Source organism: Schistocerca americana, chromosome 5 (genome assembly GCF_021461395.2).
Source record: "Schistocerca americana isolate TAMUIC-IGC-003095 chromosome 5, iqSchAmer2.1, whole genome shotgun sequence".
In the NCBI taxonomy this organism is placed as follows: domain Eukaryota; kingdom Metazoa; phylum Arthropoda; class Insecta; order Orthoptera; family Acrididae; genus Schistocerca; species Schistocerca americana.
The window spans coordinates 326,347,549-326,368,528 of NC_060123.1; the positions used below are offsets into that span (position 1 = coordinate 326,347,549).

General features: G+C 44.4%; 1 protein-coding gene across 3 annotated transcripts in view; it reads right to left on the reverse strand.

The window, feature by feature from the left end:
* LOC124616732 (RNA-binding protein 25) overlaps positions 1–20,980 on the reverse strand; it is a 188,277-nt gene that overhangs the window by 104,771 nt on the left and 62,526 nt on the right. For all 3 annotated transcript variants that reach the window (XM_047145094.1, XM_047145097.1, XM_047145096.1), the window contains 5 exons: positions 18,238–18,338; positions 18,109–18,152; positions 7,567–7,822; positions 6,954–7,091; positions 3,698–3,895 (listed from right to left, as the gene is read on the reverse strand). In XM_047145094.1, the coding sequence (XP_047001050.1) occupies positions 3,698–3,895; positions 6,954–7,091; positions 7,567–7,822; positions 18,109–18,152; positions 18,238–18,338 (737 nt within the window). The remainder of the gene's footprint in view (positions 1–3,697; positions 3,896–6,953; positions 7,092–7,566; positions 7,823–18,108; positions 18,153–18,237; positions 18,339–20,980) is intronic.

Here is a 20,980-nt window from a genome sequence, read left to right on the forward strand (position 1 = left end):
CAACCTTTTTTAATCAGATGCTCTAGACATGATACCTATTATGATAGACAAGTCAGGTTCCACGCAACTGACAAGTGTATGTTAGTAAGACAACACTATCAGTCATTGAATCAATATGGCTAATAACATTAATTATCAGTTAGTTAATGTACTCAAAGGTAATGGAGATTTTGTTATTCAGTTGGATGAAGCTACAGACAACTACGGTGATGCACGTCTAATTTGATATGTGTAGTTTATACATGACAACAAATTTCATGAAAATCTTCTTTTCTGCAGAAAAAGATCTCTTAAAACAAAAGCAACAGACCTCTTTCAAATACCACTCTCTTTTGTGGAAGAAAAGAACATTAACTGAGAAAATTATATAGGGTGTGTATATCTGGATGTTGAGAAAATTATATAGGGTGTGTATATCTGGATGTCTAGTACGGCTGGCTGTTACAGTGAAATGCAAGCTCTGACCTGTAAAGAGGCTCCTCATACTATTTAGACAAACTATTTTATTCATTGAGAAGTACTGGCATTAAGCAGCATGAGTCCTGCTCTTCATGAGATTGAAGAGGCAAACTTTATTAAACATCAGCCACTTAAATTGTTTTCTGAAAAATGTGCACTGATACGGGGGCTGAGCACAATTCCCTAATTTATTAAAGTACCTCTCACTGGCTTTCAGGGGGAGGGGGAATGTCTTGATAAAGGGTGTGTGTAAACTTAGCAATAAACTTGGGTCTCACCTTGCTCAAGAGAAACATTTGAGTTCCAAGATCAGTGAGTGACTACTTTTAACCTGACATTATCTTTGCGAAATTCAATTCACTGAATCCCTTCAACATTCTGCAAATTTCAGCCTTCAGAAAGTAACAACAATTAGATAAGAAACAGATGGATGATAGAAATACACATTACATTTTCGCTTCTCTTCCCATGGTTTTTGGAGACAATGACACTCAGCTGAATGAAAAATCGAAGAATGTTTTGTGGATCAACCGAATTCGGTGATTAATTTCTGAAGTATTTTCCATAAGAAGTTAATCAACACAGCTAGATCAAATATCTTTTCAGAACAGGACATCCATCAACATTTTCATTATCTGTTTGTACCAAAGTGAGCTACGTGATATGTTTAATGAAGAAACAAAACATTGTGTGTCTTCGAATAAAAAGATTTCAATAAAACGAATACAAACATGTTTTCCTTGCTTTCTCTAAATGATGAGAATGCTACTTGGATCAGTATGGCTCCACAGACACCATATCTGCTCTAGAAATTTACTTTCATTAGTATCAACCTGTGGAAGCCCTTACAAGGGAGGCTAACAAACATAATTTTTATCTACGCCAGAGCTATTACAGTTTCTAGCTGCAGTCTGTTTTTTCATCTCACCACAAAACTTTGATTACTGAAAATACACTTTTGAGAGATGCATTATAATCTGAAACAGCAACAAAATTTCAACCAAGCTTCTAATACATTTCAGATATATTCGCTAATTGTAAAAATAAGTAAAAAAATTCCTGCACTTTTACAGCGACACTACAATTTGATTTCATATTCCACTCCAGCAATTTCTCTTCGCTGTATTTACTTACACAACAGAACTCTTCAAACAATTCTCCCTCAACTACACCAAAGTTCATGACATTAGAGTTTACAAAACTATACAATTTGGAGCACTGATCAAGATTTAGAACAATCTACACCACTAGATAAATAAGTTCCAGAAATGGTTCAGACCATTCATGAATATAGTCAATGCAGGTATCGTAGAAAACTGTGGTGACATTTGACTGATGTGTCCTTAGCCTCTCACTTTCCAATTCATGTAACTGCTGTTTTACTGCGTTATCAAAAATTTCTGGGATTTTTTGGATTCTAATTTGTTGAACAGTGTTTATTTCATAAAATGTAAACTTCCATAGTTGGAAACATCACAATAGAATGTTCCGGGCTATTATGCCGTAGTCAAATGGATTTCACATTTAACCCCAACATTTCGTCCCCATTTGTGGAGGACATTTTCAAGGGGTATCGTAGCTTCGAAGAGTGTACAATTCACACCCTGACTCACTACTGACTGCGAAAAATTCTATTTACGAGTGGTTCCGTGCAGTGAGATGACATCACGTTTTGAATACCTGAGCACAATTGGCATTGCCAATGATAAAAACAGCAGACAACAGTAGTCGGCAATGGCCAATTGTGCTCAGATATTCATGTTATGTCATGCCACTGTGCAGAGGCACACAAACGTAATTTTCCTGCAGTCAGCAGGGAGCCGGGTGTGAATCGGACAGTCAAAGAAGCTACTATCCTCCTTGAAAATGTCCTCGCAGATGGAACGAAACAATGGGTTTAAATATGAAATTCACTCAACTGCGGCATAATAGCCCAAAACACTTAACCATGGTGTTTATTTTGTATGCAACTGTTATTACAGTCATTTTTAATCCACGGAATACTTTTGGAGAAACCACTCAGGGACTGAAGGATGATGATGATGATGATGGACAATGGCTATTCAGGAAAAAAAATCCTCAGTGTGATTGGACACATAACACAGGACAAGAGGTAGGATTTTAGTGCTTGGAAAACATCAATCACTCATTTGAAATATGGTACAACAGATGGGCATCAATTTTACTATAACGAAATTCCCTTCATTATACTTCAGTGAACTTTCAGAACAATTTTAGGTTTTCAACGTGTGCAGCTTAACTTAAGGCATGCTGATAAACTTTTACCAATTATGAGCTGTATATCAATGAGTAAGCCATCTCCAACAGTTTGGACAGAATTGTGCACACACTGGATATCTTCAGCTTACTAAATAATTTTCACTCATTTCTTACAACTTAAAAAGGATTGTTTTTAACGTTCCTTGTCTTTCCTCCATGATTTGTGTGTGTGTTGCTAGCCAAAATTGCTACTACCTTCTCATGAGGTCAAACTTTCCCAATACCTCTAAGAAATATGAAGTCAATTGTGCTGCACTTCAACACCAAAGTTCACCAACTCCAACATTCTCACTATGATGGCTTTATCTGGATGGGAGAATCTAACCATTAAAAGGGCCAGCTGGAAGAATCCACTGTCACTAAAATAAAATGTGCTTCTTTTAGTTCCTTCATTATCTGATCCATAACAAATGGTGCAAACACATTCACAACGATTGATTTGGTTTTTGGTTGCGAGTGTGAGAATTTCTTGTTGAACAGTGGTGCAGTCCATGGACTTGGCTCTGTGTGTAATGCAAATGTGTCTTTTTTGGGCCAAAAGTGTCTTAGCCATGAGTGGTAACTACACTGCTAACATAAACAATATGAACAAACAATAGCATCAAATCATTTTGAAATCCCGAATGCCAATGGTTTGTGTTTAAAGCCTGCACTGACTGGCTACCGTAACTTTTGAGGAATTATTTATGTCAGAGGTTTTTTATATCACCTAAAATCTAAATATTCCTTTCTAGCCATTTGTACTGTATCTCAAAGTACTCAGTGTAGTCTTCTCTATCATCTGTATAATTAAGACGCTAATAGTTTAAGACACTCTGTAAACATAATACATGAGTAAACATTAAGCTGAAAATGTCATACCTCTAGTTATACACCAAAGCTCAAAAAAGGAAAGGTCATATCCCTTAACATCACTAAAATTTTTCAGCCGAATCATGTAAAGTTGAAAATATCTTACCAGCTTTTGCTCTGTCCGCCTTCGCAGATGAAGCTGCATAGTTATTCATATCTGTTTCATAATCTTCCATTATAAGTTTTATTCTCTCCAGAGCAGATTTATCAGTTTGTTTCATGTTGTCATCCATATAGTCCTCTTCATCTTCTGGTGTTTCATCTTGCAATGGGGACTTCCCTTTTATCTTCTTTCGCTTTTCAGCTGAAATTATTTAACAAAACAGCCAGAATAACCAACGGATTTTCAAACAGAAAAGCTCCAGTGCATTTTGCCATAACATATCTAATTTTTTAAAAAAGGATCTAACAAAAAAGTAAATTTACCAATAAATTCAACTTTCCCAATGCCTAATGTTCACCGTGCTTTAGCTACTTTTAAATAATACTTAAGATTTACAATGCTGGTATTTGTTACTCGTTTAGGGCTTTATGCTTGAAACTATGACCACATGTGCAAGGAATCACACACACACTCCCAGCAACATACAGGTGAGCTACAGTGACAGTACGATGTAGACACAGAGAGAGAGAGAGAGAGAGAGAGAGAGAGAGAGAGAGAGAGAGAAATCACGTGTGCATGCTAGTTAGCTCTGGAGGAGGACACTGTCCAAACTAGATGTAAAATCCTTGGGTCTTGCAATCCAACTGCCCACATTATGTAATCTACACCCACCTTTACAATTATGGGTGAAATAATAAACTTTTGTAATAATTAGTTTTTTCCGTTTAAAATTACCCACCTCATTAAATTGGCAGAGTATCCAATGAAGATGTCAGTAAATTTGGAGAACAAGAGATAACAAGTTTCTAATAAGAAATATATCTCACAGGAAAGCAAATTGTAGTATTACAACATACCACATTTTAAGTCTTATAAGGCATTATGTACTATTTTCAAGCTTTTTTTTAAAAAAATAACATTTTTGCTATTTTTATTATTAGACTGCAAAGACAGACTAAAAAAATTCTTAGTTTATAACACCAAAGTGACCTTCAAAATTCCTGAAAATCATCATCTGAACTTTCTTCTTCTTCTTCTTCTTCTTTTCCTCCTCCTCCTCCTCACCACCACCACCACCACCACCACCACCACCACCACCACCATAGCTGTCCTCTCCATATATAAGATGGTCTTCACTGCCATCGAGAGACTCACTTATCCAGAATGAGATTTTTACTCTGCAGCGGAGTGTGCGCTGATATGAAGCTTCCTGGCAGATTATAACTGTGGCCCGACCGTCTCGGTCGGGCACACACTTTTAATCTGCCAGGAAGTTTCAGCATCACTTATGCCGCACTTCTCGAAACATTTAAAATAATGCCTTCTCTCATCTAGACCACGACTGTTTTATCCACTCCCACACTTGTTTGACTGTAGATCATTCTAAAGCTCCCTTTGGCATGAAATAATGTTGGTTTTCACCCTTTATCCATTTGCTTCATTCCTCCCCATAACTCATGTTCGTTGTGCTATTGCCAGTTCAATCCACTGTTGCCAGATAGAGATATGTTTCCCATGGCATCAAGTATATGGCCATTTTTAAAACTGGTGCAAAATTTAAATCACACACTGGACATTTTTATATTAATTCTGAGTACAGATGCACCTGAATTTTGGAGGCAATTTTTCAAAGAGAAAAGTGTATCTTATAGTCTGTAAAATATGGCAGAGCATGGTACACAGGAACAAAATTCTACAAAAATAGCACGACTAACAAACTACGTAATTATCCATGACAGATCTTGTTGAAGTCCATTGCTGTTGTTTTCTTTTAACTATCTTTATACCAAATAATTCTTACTCAAGTGAGATTTAACGAAAAACAACTTAATGAAACCATGAGAAAAAGCGGAAGTCTGTTTCAGTTGCAGCTGACCTGGATGGAAAACCGGAGGTGTTATTAGAGACTTTACAAACATATTAATAAACATAAATTCAACTGGAAAATTTAATATCAGCTGAGAAAGAAGAATCCTATTTCTGAAAAGATCCAAAAATGAAAATTTTGGATTTTACATCATTAAAAACGAGTCAGGAAAACTGGTCTGACAAGAGAGAAGTGGAACAATGTGATCAAATCAGGAAAACAGCACTCTAATCAAATCATACAATATTGGAAAAACTTGGTATTCAATTACAGGTAGTAGTTCATATAGTCCAAATTAAAGTGTTGCATAATGTAGTTAAATGAAAGTTTCTGATATTGAACTAATAAGAAATATAATGTGAACTCTGTTGTTTTTGCAAACTTGCTGAATTAATGAGAGGGACAAGAGAAAAGAGCTTTTTTCTCTCCTTAAGAATCAGAATTTCAGCAGAACCTTAGCTATAATGTGTTGTCAGAATGAAAAAAAGTAAAATACAAATTGAATTAGGCAAAGGATCAATCTTGCCTGAGAAGGTGGACATAGAAACAGAGAAGTTTGGGTGCACAATCAATTGTGGACACCGATACAATGCAAAAACATTTTATGGGTTTATTTGCAGTTATTATTTGCACAGTCCAGTTTGTAAGTTGACCTTTTCTTGTGAGGGTATTCAACGACCTTTCCTTACAAACTCACATGCTTCACTAGGACAATGTTACATATGTTCCTACAATCTCTTTCCCATACATATTCTGGACAAACATCAGACTATCAAATATGGTATGAGAGCAGTGGTAGGTGTTAAATACATCATAACAAGTTTCTATGACATCTATAAAGAGACAGATGTCCACCTTCTCAGGCAAGATTGATCCCTTTGCCTAATTCAATTGGTATTTTACTTTTTTTCATTCTGGCAACATATTAAAGCTAAGGTGCTGCTGATATTCTGATTCATAAGGAGAGAAAAAAGCTCTCTTATCTTGCCCCTCTCATTAATTCAGTAACAGAACAGAGTTCACATTATATTTCTTATTAGTTCAATATAAGAAACTTTCATTTGACTACATCCAAGCTACCCTAGTGACACACACACACACACACACACACACACACACACACACACACACACACACACACACACACACACACACGAGGGGGGGGGGGGGGGGGAATTAATTTTGAAACCCATTAATGATCAGCTTGTTATTTTCATGAAACATATTGGTGCCATTCAGAATATGTAAGCTACTTTGCCATCCTAATCTATGATTTAGGATTAGATTACAAATTCAGACCTGCCACCACAGGTAACAAGTTAATTTACAGTATTCCAGATGAGAGATTTACTTTTTTTGCTATTGTTACTGCCTTTTACTATAAGCTATTACCTTTGTATTCATCAAGAACAGTTTTTGTTTTTGCATCAACTTTGACCACCAACTTTTTTCCACCGATCTCCATGTCATGAAGTAAGCGAATTGCTCTCAAGCCAGCATCTGGACTCCCAAACTCACAAAATCCAAAGGCTGAAAATTGAAATAAATTTTTATACACAATAATGAATAAAAACACCAACTGTATTATAAAGAAAATTAACTTGAGAAACAGTAAAATTACAACAAGACACAATAACTAGCCCATATTTACCTCCAGGACATAAAACTGTAAACCTGTTTACAGAACTGTTGGTTCCTCCCCAAAGGAGAACTGAGGAATAGGTTTGGAAAGGAGGGTATGGTCCCTCAGGCCCCAGTCTGAGAGGGACTCACCTGTTGTGAGGGCAAAGGGACATGAAGTTGAGGAAGGTGTTTGAGATAAAACTATTTCCTCTCTGATGGAAAAACTACCAGTTCCCAAAGCAAGGAAGATATTTTTCGCTTTCAAATGTGTCTATCAGCAGTACTGGAACTCTGCCTTCGAAATGAAAGTACCAGTCAGTGACACTGTCTCCTTGTAATTTTGCAAAAAGTGTCATACAATTTGATGTTGAACCACCATTACCTTGCACTCTCTTCCATGAGACAACATGTCCACATGCAGCCAGAATGTGCCTTATCATTGCATCTGGAGCTCTTTCAGTTATGTTTCCCACAAATACTGTAACAGGTGGACCAGATGGTTCACTCTGTCTTTTGGTGAATGAAGCAGGTCGAACAGTTGTCGGTGCAGCATGATGTGTCACAGTTGGTTGCTGTGGTGGTCTGTACGTTCTTATTGGTGGCGCTGGCATTGGAGGCATTGGTGGTGCAGCCAACATCTAAAGTAAACAAAAATTCAAAAATTAATCAAGGTGTATATTAAGACGATTCAAAACTAGTTATAGCTCCATACACAACCAGAACACGCTTCATGTGACCTTGACTACTTCTACACTACTCATTTTTCAAACTTCTTGTATATTTGCATCTTGATTCTTCTACATTTACACATATAGTCCACAAGCTATTACACAATGTGTGTCAGAGGGCAATTCAAACCAATACTAATGATTTTTTGTCCTATTCCACTCACACTTGGAGTAAGGGTGCACACAATATAATTTCTTTTCCGGATATCTCAAGCCCTAAGTATCACGCAGAAAGGAGGTTGCAGATCTGCTGTACAGACTCCTTAAAATACTAGTACATCAAACAGTATTAACCAGTTCATCGAACAGTATTAAACAAGAATTTTGTCTACTCTCTTTTGAAGGCTACCGTATTTAATGTTTGCATGCAGCCGTGTTAAACTTGTCAAAAGTTGCCAGCATTTTGACAAGTAACACCATCAGTTCCAAGGCATAACCTGCAGCCCAACCTCCTAATGTCAACCTCCTAATGTTACACAATTTAAACTCATAGGGGAAGGGAGCATCACACTTGCAGACCATGTAAGAGGCCACGCAGATAGATGAAATAACACAGGGTGTCCAGGCTAGAGGTACACAAAAACATTTGTTTATATTTCAGTACTTGTTAATTTTCATAGCTTTATTTGTTCAATGTTGTGTACAGGAACTAAACATTTTTATGCATGTTAGTACAGTTATTTGAGGGCACATTTTGTAGCTTGACATATATCAAAACAGTACTTCATTTCCTGCCACATGTTCATGCGTTCGACAGGTGTTATGACCTCTACTGCAGCAAAGACCCGTTGTTTCAACGTTACCAGATCTCATACCATTGCTCTGTAAACGATGTCCTTGATAAACCCCCATACACTGGTATCTTAGATTGGGAGACCGAGGGGAATGGAGAAATGTGGTAACAGGCCCATGATAGTGGGGTGTAGCACCATCCTGCTGGAAAACCATGTCAGGAGACAACAGTGGAACTGCATATTTTTCCAACATATTGAGATCAATCCACACAGTAACTGTTGGTGTGCCTCTTTCATACTCAACCAATTCTCCTGGAGTCTCACTTCCCCCATATTCAACAGTTATGTTGGTTAACTTTGCCACAGACATGTAAGTTAGATTCATCACTGAACAGCACTGAATTGAGGTAGTAGTTTTCTTATCTATATGACGCAACAGTTCAACAGCAAAATCACATTGCCTGCATTAGGTCTCATGCTTAATGTGATGCAATAGCTCGAGTTTGTTGAGCACACAAGCGAAGATGTTTATACACAAAGTTGTACATCAATGAATGGGGGACATCTAGTTCCCTACTAGCTTGTCTAATGGATTTACATGGGCTTCTAGAGAATGTTTCAAGCACATGTTCCACAGTCTCTTCATTCACTTGTGTTTCAGGATTTCTTCCAATATTTGAAATCAAGCTTCCCATTTCTCAAAGAGTTTTGTCCCACTGGTGAGTGGACTTACATGAGGGAGGATCCACATCCATTCTCTTCTTGCACACTGCTGAACATGCGTTACAGATTTACATTCTACTAATCAAGCGCACATGGCAGCTTTTGTCGTGGCATCAACATAGTATCTGTCAGGAGTACGTCTGCCAGCTCCAGGGTGAACATTTGTGTGCATGCTCCATACGACCAAGTGTTGTTCATCTAATGGTAAGGATCACATATTAGAGTGTGTCTATCAACCTAGTATTACCCAACAGCATAAAATATAGAGTTCTTAGATTACGCGCATTTGTTTGCTTATGCTTCTTGCACTGACACCCTGTATAGTGTATAACATTGGTGCCACTGTCTGCCAAAGGTAACTACCACTAAGATGTATCAACAGTACACAACGAGTGGTGAGAGACAGGTTGGCGGAATGAGAGAAGGGGGGTGCCACGGGCTAATGGGGTGTAAAGAGGGCTTATCTGCAATCTGCAGTGAGAGGAGACATACCAGCATGACCAGCATGACCAGCATGCCCCCCCTCCCCCCCTCCCCACACACACACACACACACACACACACACACACACACACACACACACACACACACACACAAACAAAATTAAGTGCAAAGAAAGTTGCAGAGTAAAAAATGCCTTTGTGCTTGCGAGATTTTTCATAGTGACAGGGAAAGGGCAAAAAGCATACTACACATCAGTTGGAATGGCAATAACAACAAAACAAGGTAAGATAAATAACCAGGACAGCAAGCATATGGGGCCACACGTGTCCCCTGAGGCACTGCACATGATGGGAGCTGTTCCTCCCACAGCCATCTCACTCCTGATCCATTACAGCTACATGGTCAAGCCACCAGGCAAAGGGAGGTCTCTCAGACACATCCTGTAGTGGGACCCCCACAGAAAGACAACTGGGAAGGCATAATCACTAACATCAGAAAGGTTATGAGTATCAGATATCACAGGTGACAAGAGTAACATTGATCAACAGCCTGCAGACTGGTCATTGAGTCAGTACCAACTAAAATTCAGTCAATAGCATAGAACATATGGCTCTGTAAATGGCTATTAGTTCTACCATAAAAACACCACATGTTCCCAACCATAAAAGCTGTTCATGACCAGTGGGAGATGTAAAAGCATATTCCGTCCTATCCATGGTTTTAGAATAAATGAGCACCCACCATGATACTCCTAAAGAAGAGAGAGGAATGGACGGCGAATGGTCATGGGGGTGACAAACTTTTATGTCCTCAAACAGACCGATCACAAACTTTTAGGTCCCCTAAACAGACCAGTCCTGATCTGTGTACTAACCAAGGAGGCTGTGCAGGCAAACAAGAGAGAGTTGGGTTGTTTTGGGGGAGGAGACCAGACAGCGAGGTCATCGGTCTCATCGGGTTAGGAAGGGAAGTCAGCTGCGCCCTTTCAAAGGAACCATCCTGGCATTTACCTGGAACGATTTAGGGAAATCATGGAAAACCTAAATCAGGATGGCCGGATAGGGGATTGAACCATCGTCCTCCCGAACGAGAGTCCAGTGTGCTAGCCACTGCACCACCTCACTCGGTACGCAAACAAGAGAGACACGTTCTAAAGAGGGTAGGCGGAAATCCCAGAAGAGGACCTCGAGGTGCATTCGAAATAATAATCCCACCTGAGGTGGGCTCAGTGCCACCTGTATGCAAAAATTTGGATGATGGTGGCCCTTCAGTAAGCAGACTATCTATGGGATCAGTCTGTAACACGCCAGTAGCCGGCCTTACACCACAATTACGGATTGGGTCTAGCAATTTCAAAACTGAGCCATAAACCTGACAACCATAGTCCATAGGGGACACGACCAAGGTCCGGTCATCTCAGTGTAAATAAGTGACTTGCCTGGAGGCAAATAAATGTTACAAATGGTGAGAGCAGTGTGGTTTGCACTCTTACTGGGACTGCTTCCAATATCATACAAAAGCAAATACATTCACTGACGTCTGAGCAAGCTGATTTACAGACCCCTATAGATGCTCTCTCAGGGCCTGTAAGATTCCAACAGGATCCATGGTTATCTCGAAGAGTTTGAGAATCATCATCAGTTGTTTGTGTTTCTTCGAGAGCAACACAGTTGTCAGAACATGAGGAAATTAGTAGTGTAGTTCCCAGTGGGTGAGAGTAAAATCCAATGCCTTTTGATTGGATTGTCGTGTTAGGCTGTCCTGGTTAAGCATGAAGTGGCCAGGAGGATAAGTCATTTCCCAAAATCAGTATCTGTCACCAGTGGGTATGGCACAACATCAATGAAGACTGGTTTGGAGTCTGACAGTGTGGAGGGATCTGGCATCTGTGGCAAAGTCACCAGGGCAGCCTTCGCCAGAGGTTTTTCCCTTTTTAATTTTCACAACTTCTGGCAGTTGATATCCTAGTAAGGACTTACCACTGTGGGGTGAATGAATGGGAAAATGGTGGGAAACTAGAGAGACCACAGCCCGCTGCTCGTTCAGCCACTGGCCAGTATCAGGCCTCTGATCCGTAGATTTCAGGTGAGGGGCTCTGAGAGGGAGCCCTGTCACTGATAGATGATGGAGGAGGAAGTCATACACCAAGTACTGCTGCTGAGATTGGATATACTCAGTCACTTCTTCCAAGCTTCAAAATCTGAGATATGATCTTTGACCCTCAGTTCTTGAATTTTGCATTCCTCAAGCAGGTTAGTACACTTCGAGGATTGTGGAGAGTGGTAGTGCACACGATGAATTTTGTGAAGCGGCCAGCCACAGTCACCATGAATCAGGTCGTGTGTGCACTTAAAATACATATTCCCGAAGTGGTGGCACTTAAAACGCCAAATGTGATATGGGTAACGTAGTTTCACATCGCACCATGAACACATGATTTTTCCACTTTCCTGGAAGTGAATCCCATCAAAAGTGAGAATGAATGCATCACTGTCTTCCTTGCTGTCTGGCAGTCTTCGATTTATATAATGTACAAAGTTGATCCCCCACATTCAAAGTGTTCACATAGTTCCTTGTCTGCATACATCCATAAGTCCTAGTGAAAAATTTCTCTCTGTAACATGTTGACATTATAATGGAGAATGATTTTGACAGGTACATCAACAAGTCGCTTAGATGAGAGTGACACTGGGGACTGCATAGAATTTTTTTAAAGATGGAATTACTTCAAGATTTGCTCAGGGGAGAGAGTGGCCTAAAGATGTTTTAAAAAAGGGGGAAAGGGGGGGGGGGAAGCAGAAACTGCGAGGGTAACTGTCCATAATTTGATTATTTTCTTTCCCTTCCATGATATAGCCAAGGAGGTAAAGTTCCCAAGGTTATAACAATTGGCACTAAATTGGCATCATTGTGAAGAGACTGCCAGAGCCTTGCAGTCACCAGCTGATAACTTTGGCCAAATATCTGCAATGACGCCGCCTACTGCAAACAAGGGCTCTCCATACAGGCATCACCCAGCAAGAGCAAAGACCACCTTGTATGATGGCCAGTACCCAGAGAGCCAGTGTCACGAACTGGTGAAGCACCTACTCCTTGGCATGTACGAGGAGTTGCCAGTACGGGGAGTAGGCAGCACTGGGAGTTGACAGTACAGGCATCAAGTGTGCGAACCCTGTGTGGATAACCAGCTATCACTGTGTAGGTACTTGATGGCCACCCCACATGAGCTGGCTACTATATTGGGTAATGGGCAAGACTCCCAATATGGCGAATGCAAGCTGTAAAAAATTATGGAAAAAGCGAATGTCCAACTTGCTTGTGTGGATGAAGATAAATTAACTAAAATATGTGAGGTAAAAAAGAAACAAAATGGAAGAAGTCAAAATAGACATCCAGTGAGTGAGCTAGATTGTCAGCAGGGAATCTGTACTATAAAGATGTCAGAGAAAGGTAAAATCAAAGAAAAATTGCAGCACACACGGAAGGAATTAGTACTGCAATGACTTGGAACCCCATATTCATCATGCACGTACTCAAAAGTGTTGTTAGCCCTCTGGAGAGGGAGAGTGTAGGGGGTATACATGGCAAAGAGGTAGATGGGATGCAAGAGGGTGTGGATCCAGAGGGTGTACATGGGGAACAGTAAATGGGGTATAAGAGGGAGTGGGTGCAGGGGAGTGTACATGGTAGACAGGGTAAAGAGGGTTTGGGAGCAGATAGGGACAATGTTAGAGAAGTTGGGGGGAGGTCAGATGGGGCAGGGGGAGGGATAAGAGGTGGGCTAGAGTGAGGGGCAGAGGGGTGGGGGGCAAGGGGCAGAGGGGTAGGGGTGGGGCAGATGTGCGGGTGGGAGGCGAGGGGCAGAGGGGGAGGGGTGGGGCAGATGTGCGGGTGGGCAGAGGGGAGAGGGGCGAGGGGCAGGTGGGAGAGACGAGGAGGGGGTGGAGGGTGTAGAGGGGCAGAGGGTGCAGAGGGGCAGAGGGTGCAGAGGGGCAGAGGGTGCAGAGGATGCAGAGGGGCAGAGGGTGCAGAGGGGCAGAGGGTGCAGAGGGGCAGAGGGTGCAGAGGGTGTAGAGGGTGCAGAGGGTGTAGAGGGGCTGAGGGTGTAGAGGGGCAGAGGGTGTAGAGGGGCAGAGGGTGTAGAGGGGCAGAGGGTGTAGAGGGGCAGAGGGTGTAGAGGGGCAGAGGGTGTAGAGGGGCAGAGGGTGTAGAGGGGCAGAGGGTGTAGAGGGGCAGAGGGTGTAGAGGGGCAGAGGGTGTAGAGGGGCAGAGGGTGTAGAGGGGCAGAGGGTGTAGAGGGGCAGAGGGTGTAGAGGGGCAGAGGGTGTAGAGGGTGTAGAGGGTGTAGAGGGGCAGAGGGTGTAGAGGGTGTAGAGGGTGTAGAGGGTGTAGAGGGGCAGAGGGTGTAGAGGGTGTAGAGGGTGTAGAGGGGCAGAGGGTGTAGAGGGTGTAGAGGGGCAGAGGGTGTAGAGGGGCAGAGGGTGTAGAGGGTGTAGAGGGGCAGAGGGTGTAGAGGGTGTAGAGGGGCAGAGGGTGTAGAGGGTGTAGAGGGGCAGAGGGTGTAGAGGGGCAGAGGGTGTAGAGGGTGTAGAGGGGCAGAGGGTGTAGAGGGTGTAGAGGGGCAGAGGGTGTAGAGGGTGTAGAGGGGAAAGGGTGTAGAGGGGTAGAGGGGAAAGGGTGTAGAGGGGTAGAGGGGAAAGGGTGTAGAGGGGTAGAGGGGGAAGGGTAGGGGTAGAGGGGGAAGGGTAGGGGTAGAGGGGGAAGGGTAGGGGTAGAGGGGGAAGGGTAGGGGTAGAGGGGGAAGGGTAGGGGTAGAGGGGGAAGGGTAGGGGTAGAGGGGGAAGGGTAGGGGTAGAGGGGGAAGGGTAGGGGTAGAGGGGGAAGGGTAGGGGTAGAGGGGGAAGGGTAGGGGTAGAGGGGGAAGGGTAGGGGTAGAGGGGGAAGGGTAGGGGTAGAGGGGGAAGGGTAGGGGTAGAGGGGGAAGGGTAGGGGTAGAGGGGGAAGCGTAGGGGGGTAGAGGGGGAAGGGTAGGGGTAGAGGGGGAAGGGTAGGGGTAGAGGGGGAAGGGTAGGGGTAGAGGGGGAGGGGTAGAGGGGGAAGGGTAGGGGTAGGGGTAGTGGGGGAAGGGTAGGGGTAGAGGGGGAGGTGTAGAGGGGGAGGGGTAGAGGAAGGGGTTAGAGGGGGAGGGGGAGAGTGGAGGACAAGGGAGAGGGGGAGAGTGGAAGAGGGCAAGGGTAGGGAGGTGAGGGGGTGGATGGGAAGAGGGGTGCGTAGGGGAGGAGGGGTGTGTAGGGGAGGAGGGGGGCAGAGGGGAGGAGGGGGGCAGAGGGGAGGAGGGGGGCAGAGGGGAGGAGGGGGCAGAGGGGAGGAGGGGGGCAGAGGGGAGGAGGGGGGCAGAGGGGAGGAGGGGGGCAGAGGGGAGGAGGGGGCAGAGGGCAGGAGAGGAGCAGAGGGGAGGAGGGGGGCAGAGGGGAGGAGGGGGGCAGAGGGGAGGAGGGGGGCAGAGGGGAGGAGGGGAGCAGTGGGGAGGAGGGGGGCAGAGGGGAGTAGGGGGGGCAGAGGGGAGGAGGGGGGCAGAGGGGAGGAGGGGGCAGAGGGGAGGAGGGGGGCAGAGGGGAGGAGGGGGGCAGAGGGGCGGAGGGGCAGAGGGGCGGAGGGGCAGAGGGATGATGGGGCAGAGGGGAGATGGGGCGGTGCGAAGAGGGGGCGGAGGGGGGTTGGGGAGAGTGGCGAGGGCGTGGGAGCTGGGGAGAGTGGAGAGGGGTGGGGGCTGGGGAGATTGGAGAGGGGGTGGGTGTGGGGGCTGGGGAGAGTGGAGAGGGGGTGGGTGTGGGGGCTGGGGAGAGTGGAGAGGGGGTGGGTGTGGGGGCTGGGGAGAGTGGAGAGGGGGTGGGTGTGGGGGCTGGGGAGAGTGGAGAGGGGTGGGGGTTGCGGAGAGTGGAGAGAGGGTGGGGGTGAGAGCTGTGGAGAGTGAAGAGGGGGTGGGTGTGGGGGCTGGCGAGAGTTGAGAGGGGGTGGGGGTGGGGGAGAGGGGGTGGGGACTGGGGAGATGTGGTGGGGACTGGGGAGAGTGGGTGGGGGTGGGGGTGGGGGCTGGGGAGAGTGGAGAGCGGGTGGGGGTGGGGGCTGGGGAGAGTGGAGATGGGGTGGGGGCTGGGGTGAGTGGTGAGGGTTGTGGAGAGTGGCGAGGGGGTGGGTGTGGGGGCTGGGGAGAGTGGAGAGAGGGTGGGGGTGGGGAGAGGGGGTGGGGGCTGGAGAGAGGGGAGAGGGGGTGGGGGCTGGAGAGAGTGGAGAGGGGGTGGGTTGGGGAGAGTGGAGAGCGGGTGGGTTGGGGAGAGTGGAGAGCGGGTGGGTTGGGGAGAGTGGAGAGGGGTAGCAGATGGAGAGAGGGAGGAGGTGGAGAGAGGTAGGAGGTGGGGAGAGTGGGGAGAGGTAGGAGGTGGGGAGAGGTAGGAGGTGGGGAGAGGTAGGAGGTGGGGAGAGGTAGGAGGTGGGGAGAGGTAGGAGGTGGGGAGAGGTAGGAGGTGGGGAGAGGTAGGAGGTGGAGAGAGGTAGTAGGTGGAGAGAGGTAGTAGGTGGAGAGAGGTAGGAGGTGGAGAGAGGTAGGAGGTGGAGAGAGGTAGTAGGTGGAGAGAGGTAGTAGGTGGAGAGAGGTAGTAGGTGGAGAGAGGTAGTAGGTGGAGAGAGGTAGTAGGTGGAGAGAGGTAGTAGGTGGAGAGAGGTAGTAGGTGGAGATGGTGGTGGTGGTTAGTGTATAACGTCCCGTCGACAACGAGGTCATTAGAGACGGAGCGCAAGCTCGGGTTAGGGAAGGATTGGGAAGGAAATCGGCCGTGCCCTTTCAAAGGAACCATCCCGGCATTTGCCTGAAACGATTTAGGAAAATCACGGAAAACCTAAATCAGGATGCCCGGAGACGGGATTGAACCGTCATCCTCCCGAATGAGAGTCCAGTGTGCTAGCCACTGGGAGGTCGAGAGAGGTAGGAGGTCGAGAGAGGTAGGATGTGGAGAGAGGTAGGATGTGGAGAGAGGTAGGAGGTGGGGAGAGGTAGGAGGTGGGGAGAGGTAGGAGGTGGGGAGAGGTAGGAGGTGGGGAGAGGTAGGAGGTGGGGAGAGGTAGGAGGTGGGGAGAGGTAGGAGGTGGGGAGAGGTAGGAGGTGGGGAGAGGTAGGAGGTGGGGAGAGGTAGGAGGTGGGGAGAGGTAGGAGGTGGGGAGAGGTAGGAGGTGGGGAGAGGTAAGGAGGTGGGGAGAGGTAAGGAGGTGGGGAGAGGTAAGGAGGTGGGGAGAGGTAAGGAGGTGGGGAGAGGTAAGGAGGTGGGGAGAGGTAAGGAGGTGGGGAGAGGTAAGGAGGTGGGGAGAGGTAGGAGGTGGGGAGAGGTAGGAGGTGGGGAGAGGTAAGGAGGTGGGGAGAGGTAAGGAGGTGGGGAGAGGTAAGGAGGTGGGGAGAGGTAGGAGGTGGGGAGAGGTAGGAGGTGGGGAGAGTGGAGAGAGGTAGGAGTTGGGGAGAGTGGAGAGAGGTAGGAGTTGGGGAGAGTGGAGAGATGGAGAGAGGTAGGAGGTGGGGAGAGTGGAGAGAGGTAGGAGTTGGGGAGAGTGGAGAGATGGAGAGAGGTAGGAGGTGGGGAGAGTGGAGAGAGGTAGGGGTTGGGGAGAGTGGAGAGATGGAGAGAGGTAGGAGTTGGGGAGAGTGGAGAGAGGTAGGAGTTGGGGAGAGTGGAGAGAGGTAGGAGTTGGGGAGAGTGGAGAGAGGTAGGAGTTGGGGAGAGTGGAGAGAGGTAGGAGTTGGGGAGAGTGGAGAGAGGTAGGAGTTGGGGAGAGTGGAGAGAGGTAGGAGTTGGGGAGAGTGGAGAGAGGTAGGAGTTGGGGAGAGTGGAGAGTGGTAGGAGGTGGGGAGGGTGGGGAGGGGGAGAGGCACTGGAGAGGGGATGGAGAGGGTGGGGAGAGGTTGGAGGGAGTGGATGGAGAGGCTGGAGAGAAAGAGAGAGAGAGAGAGAGAGAGAGAGAGAGAGAGAGAGAGAGAGAGAGAGAGAGGGGGGGGGGGGGGGTGGCTGCTTGAAGTTTCAGAGTTTTTTTGTCTATATGTAGTGAGTAATGCCATATTCACAAGAAATTCTAGTGTGAATATCCATATACAGTATGATTCACAATTAATTGGCAACAATATTACACAATGTTTCGATAATATTACTGAAACAAATTCTGTAAAAATGACCGTTTCCTTCAGGTAGTACTATCTATATGACAGAAACATAAATCAATTATCTATTTGGCAGAAATATAAATCAGTCTTACATGAGGTGGCATAGGCATCACAGCAGGCATTAGCGGCGGTGGACCTAGAACAAAAATAATCTCTCTTATTGTATTCTATCATCCAGTAATAGATTGTTCTACAGTAAAAAATGAAGAGAAAATACAAACCTCCTATAGGCATATAGGGCATGGCCATTGCAGGTGCCATTGGCGGAATCCCAGGCACCATGGGTGGGCGCCCTGGATACGACATCACCATGAACCCAACACTACAATAAATGAAATAAAATTTTGTTATAATTAAGATATAAAGACATAAAATATGTAATTTGATTAATTAAAATGCTTGCTGCAACATTCAATCAATCTTGTCAAATGCTCTTTGGAAATAATACCATTGACTCCCAATAACCACGTGTGATGCCAACAATAACAAACACTTATTAATAGTAAACCAAATAAACCATAATGGGGTCATGAGTATTTTTAACAAAAATTAATTCTTGTAAACAATTAATCAAATATCTGAATCACTTTCATCAAAATAATTTATCCTTAGCTCATTAAAAGATTAGAAAGAAAATTTCAGCGCTCTTGGATTAACAATGAATGGATAGTGTGTTTGAAAGTGGGGAGGGGGGAGGGTGAGGAGGAAGCTAGCTTGAACAGCAATTCTATGTAAATAACATAAAGCAGCACTAAAGTTGCCTAGAAACGTTTAATCCATTCAAACTCCAGTTCTCAAATCATCTAGCAGAATTATTCCGTTTATGTATTTTAGAATTAACCATCTTGAGAGAGCCTTGTCAAAAGAAAAAAAAAACTGTACATAAATTTACACAAGTGGTGAATACTATATAAGATAAATATCCGCTTCTTTGTGACATTATATGTTCAGGAAATTTTTTGCCAGAATATCATAAAAGAAATAAAAGAAGCATTTAATTTATAGAACTGAATGAAGGGTCCACATCTAAAATGTGTCAAGTTGCAACTATCCTCTCAAGAGAAATACACAGCTCAACAAAAAAAGTTAAACACCCATAAGAAGTGTCAATGTAACTTTGAATGGCAACTTTCTGCGACAGGTAGAACAGCTACCAGAGGTCATTAGTGTTGTTCAGGTTTACTGTTATTACCAGGCTTGGTAGAACATATAAGGGACGCTGACAGATGTTGAGTGATCCCTGTGAAAGACATGGAGATGGTGCTTACTCTTGTGAGACAGCATTATCAGCATCTGACAATTTGAAAGGGTTCTCACTGTGGGTCTCCAGGTGGCCAGATAGTCGAATCATGCAATATCCAGATTTGTGGGGCACTCAGATATCACAGTGGCCTACTCTTTAGGATTCAGACTGACCACCAGAAGGGGGATCACTGTATTGTGCACGAAGCACATCATACTACTACTCATGTACACCTGTCATTTGAGACCAAGTAATGGACTGCCTTGAATATTCTGTCATCCTTCACCATTAGTCAGAGACTAGCAGCAGCCAGACTTAGCAATTAGGTCCCTGTGTAACTTAACAGCAACATCACAACACAAATGGTTGCCTTTGGAATGGTGCCATGACTGGGAAGCATGGAGTCACATTGTGTTCAGTAAGTGAATATGGCAGAAACCTGGAAAGAGGTGCCATTGTTCCAATGATTTGGAGAGGCTCAGTAGTGTTATTCTAGTTTCCATGGCTTGTAAAGCCACCGGGTATGAATTCAGGTCACAGATAGTAGTGATTAAGGGAACTCTGATGGCACAATGGTATTAGCACTCAAAGTATCGTAGTGCCTTTTTTCAACAGGACAGTGCTGATCCACACACAGCATGCACATCTATGAACTGTGAGTGATGTTGAGATACTTCCATGACCAGCAAGATCCCCTCATATGCCCCCTATAGGATGTGTGGGGCTAGTTCAGATGTCAGAACAGTCCCAGTACCATTATCAAAGGACCAGTTACAATAGTTGTTGGGTAGCTTGTATCAAGAGAGGATACAATGGCTTTATGATACTCTTCCCAACTGCATCAACGCATGCATCCACGCCAGACAATGTGCAATGTCATACTCATAAGAAAGGTAATACTCTCAAGTTCTTTGTAAATACAACCTGTATTTTGTAATCACTGAAATAACATCACAAACCCTCTCAAACTGTGAAGTTTTTCTTCTTCCACTTCTTCCTCCTCTTCTGATTACTTCAAATTTTTTGTCAGGTATTTTTTTTTTAAGATATTCCAAGCACCTGACTGACAATATAGCACTGTTTCACAATATATGGTTCCAACATGTTAACTCAAATCTGAATACATATTTAAATGACTTGATATCAAATTAAGCCACCAACGAATATTCAGCATTCAGAAGAGAAGCATCTGTTTACCAACTGTAGAATCAAGAATAATATAGGCAAGCTAACAGGCACACACATGCGAAAAACCAAACGTTAAATCTCAAGAATTTAAAATATTTTCAAGCTGCTCCCTTCAATTAGAAGAAATGGATAAGTAGAAAGGTAAAGTAGGATAAGTAGAAAGGAAAAGTAATGACCAAAAATTCCTGAAAGGAAAGTAGAAGTTGTTCCAAACCAAGTGATGAGAGAGAGACCAGATGCAATAGAGGACTTAAAAGCAACAGTGGACTAACAACTAACAGACAAATTCTGTATTACTTATAATGAGCTGCAAGCAATCAAAACATGAGAGCTAAACATGAAATAAGAGTAGAAAAGTAGAAACAAAAGTTACACAAACCTATTAAAAAAAAAAAAAAAAAAAAGGTATGAAAGAGATGGAGAGAAGGCAATGAATTGGGAGAAAGAGGAAATTTGTCTACTGTTTCATAGCTTGATCCTCATTTCCTTCTTATCCCTTTCGCGTGGTGAAGAAACACCTTCACAAGTTTGAT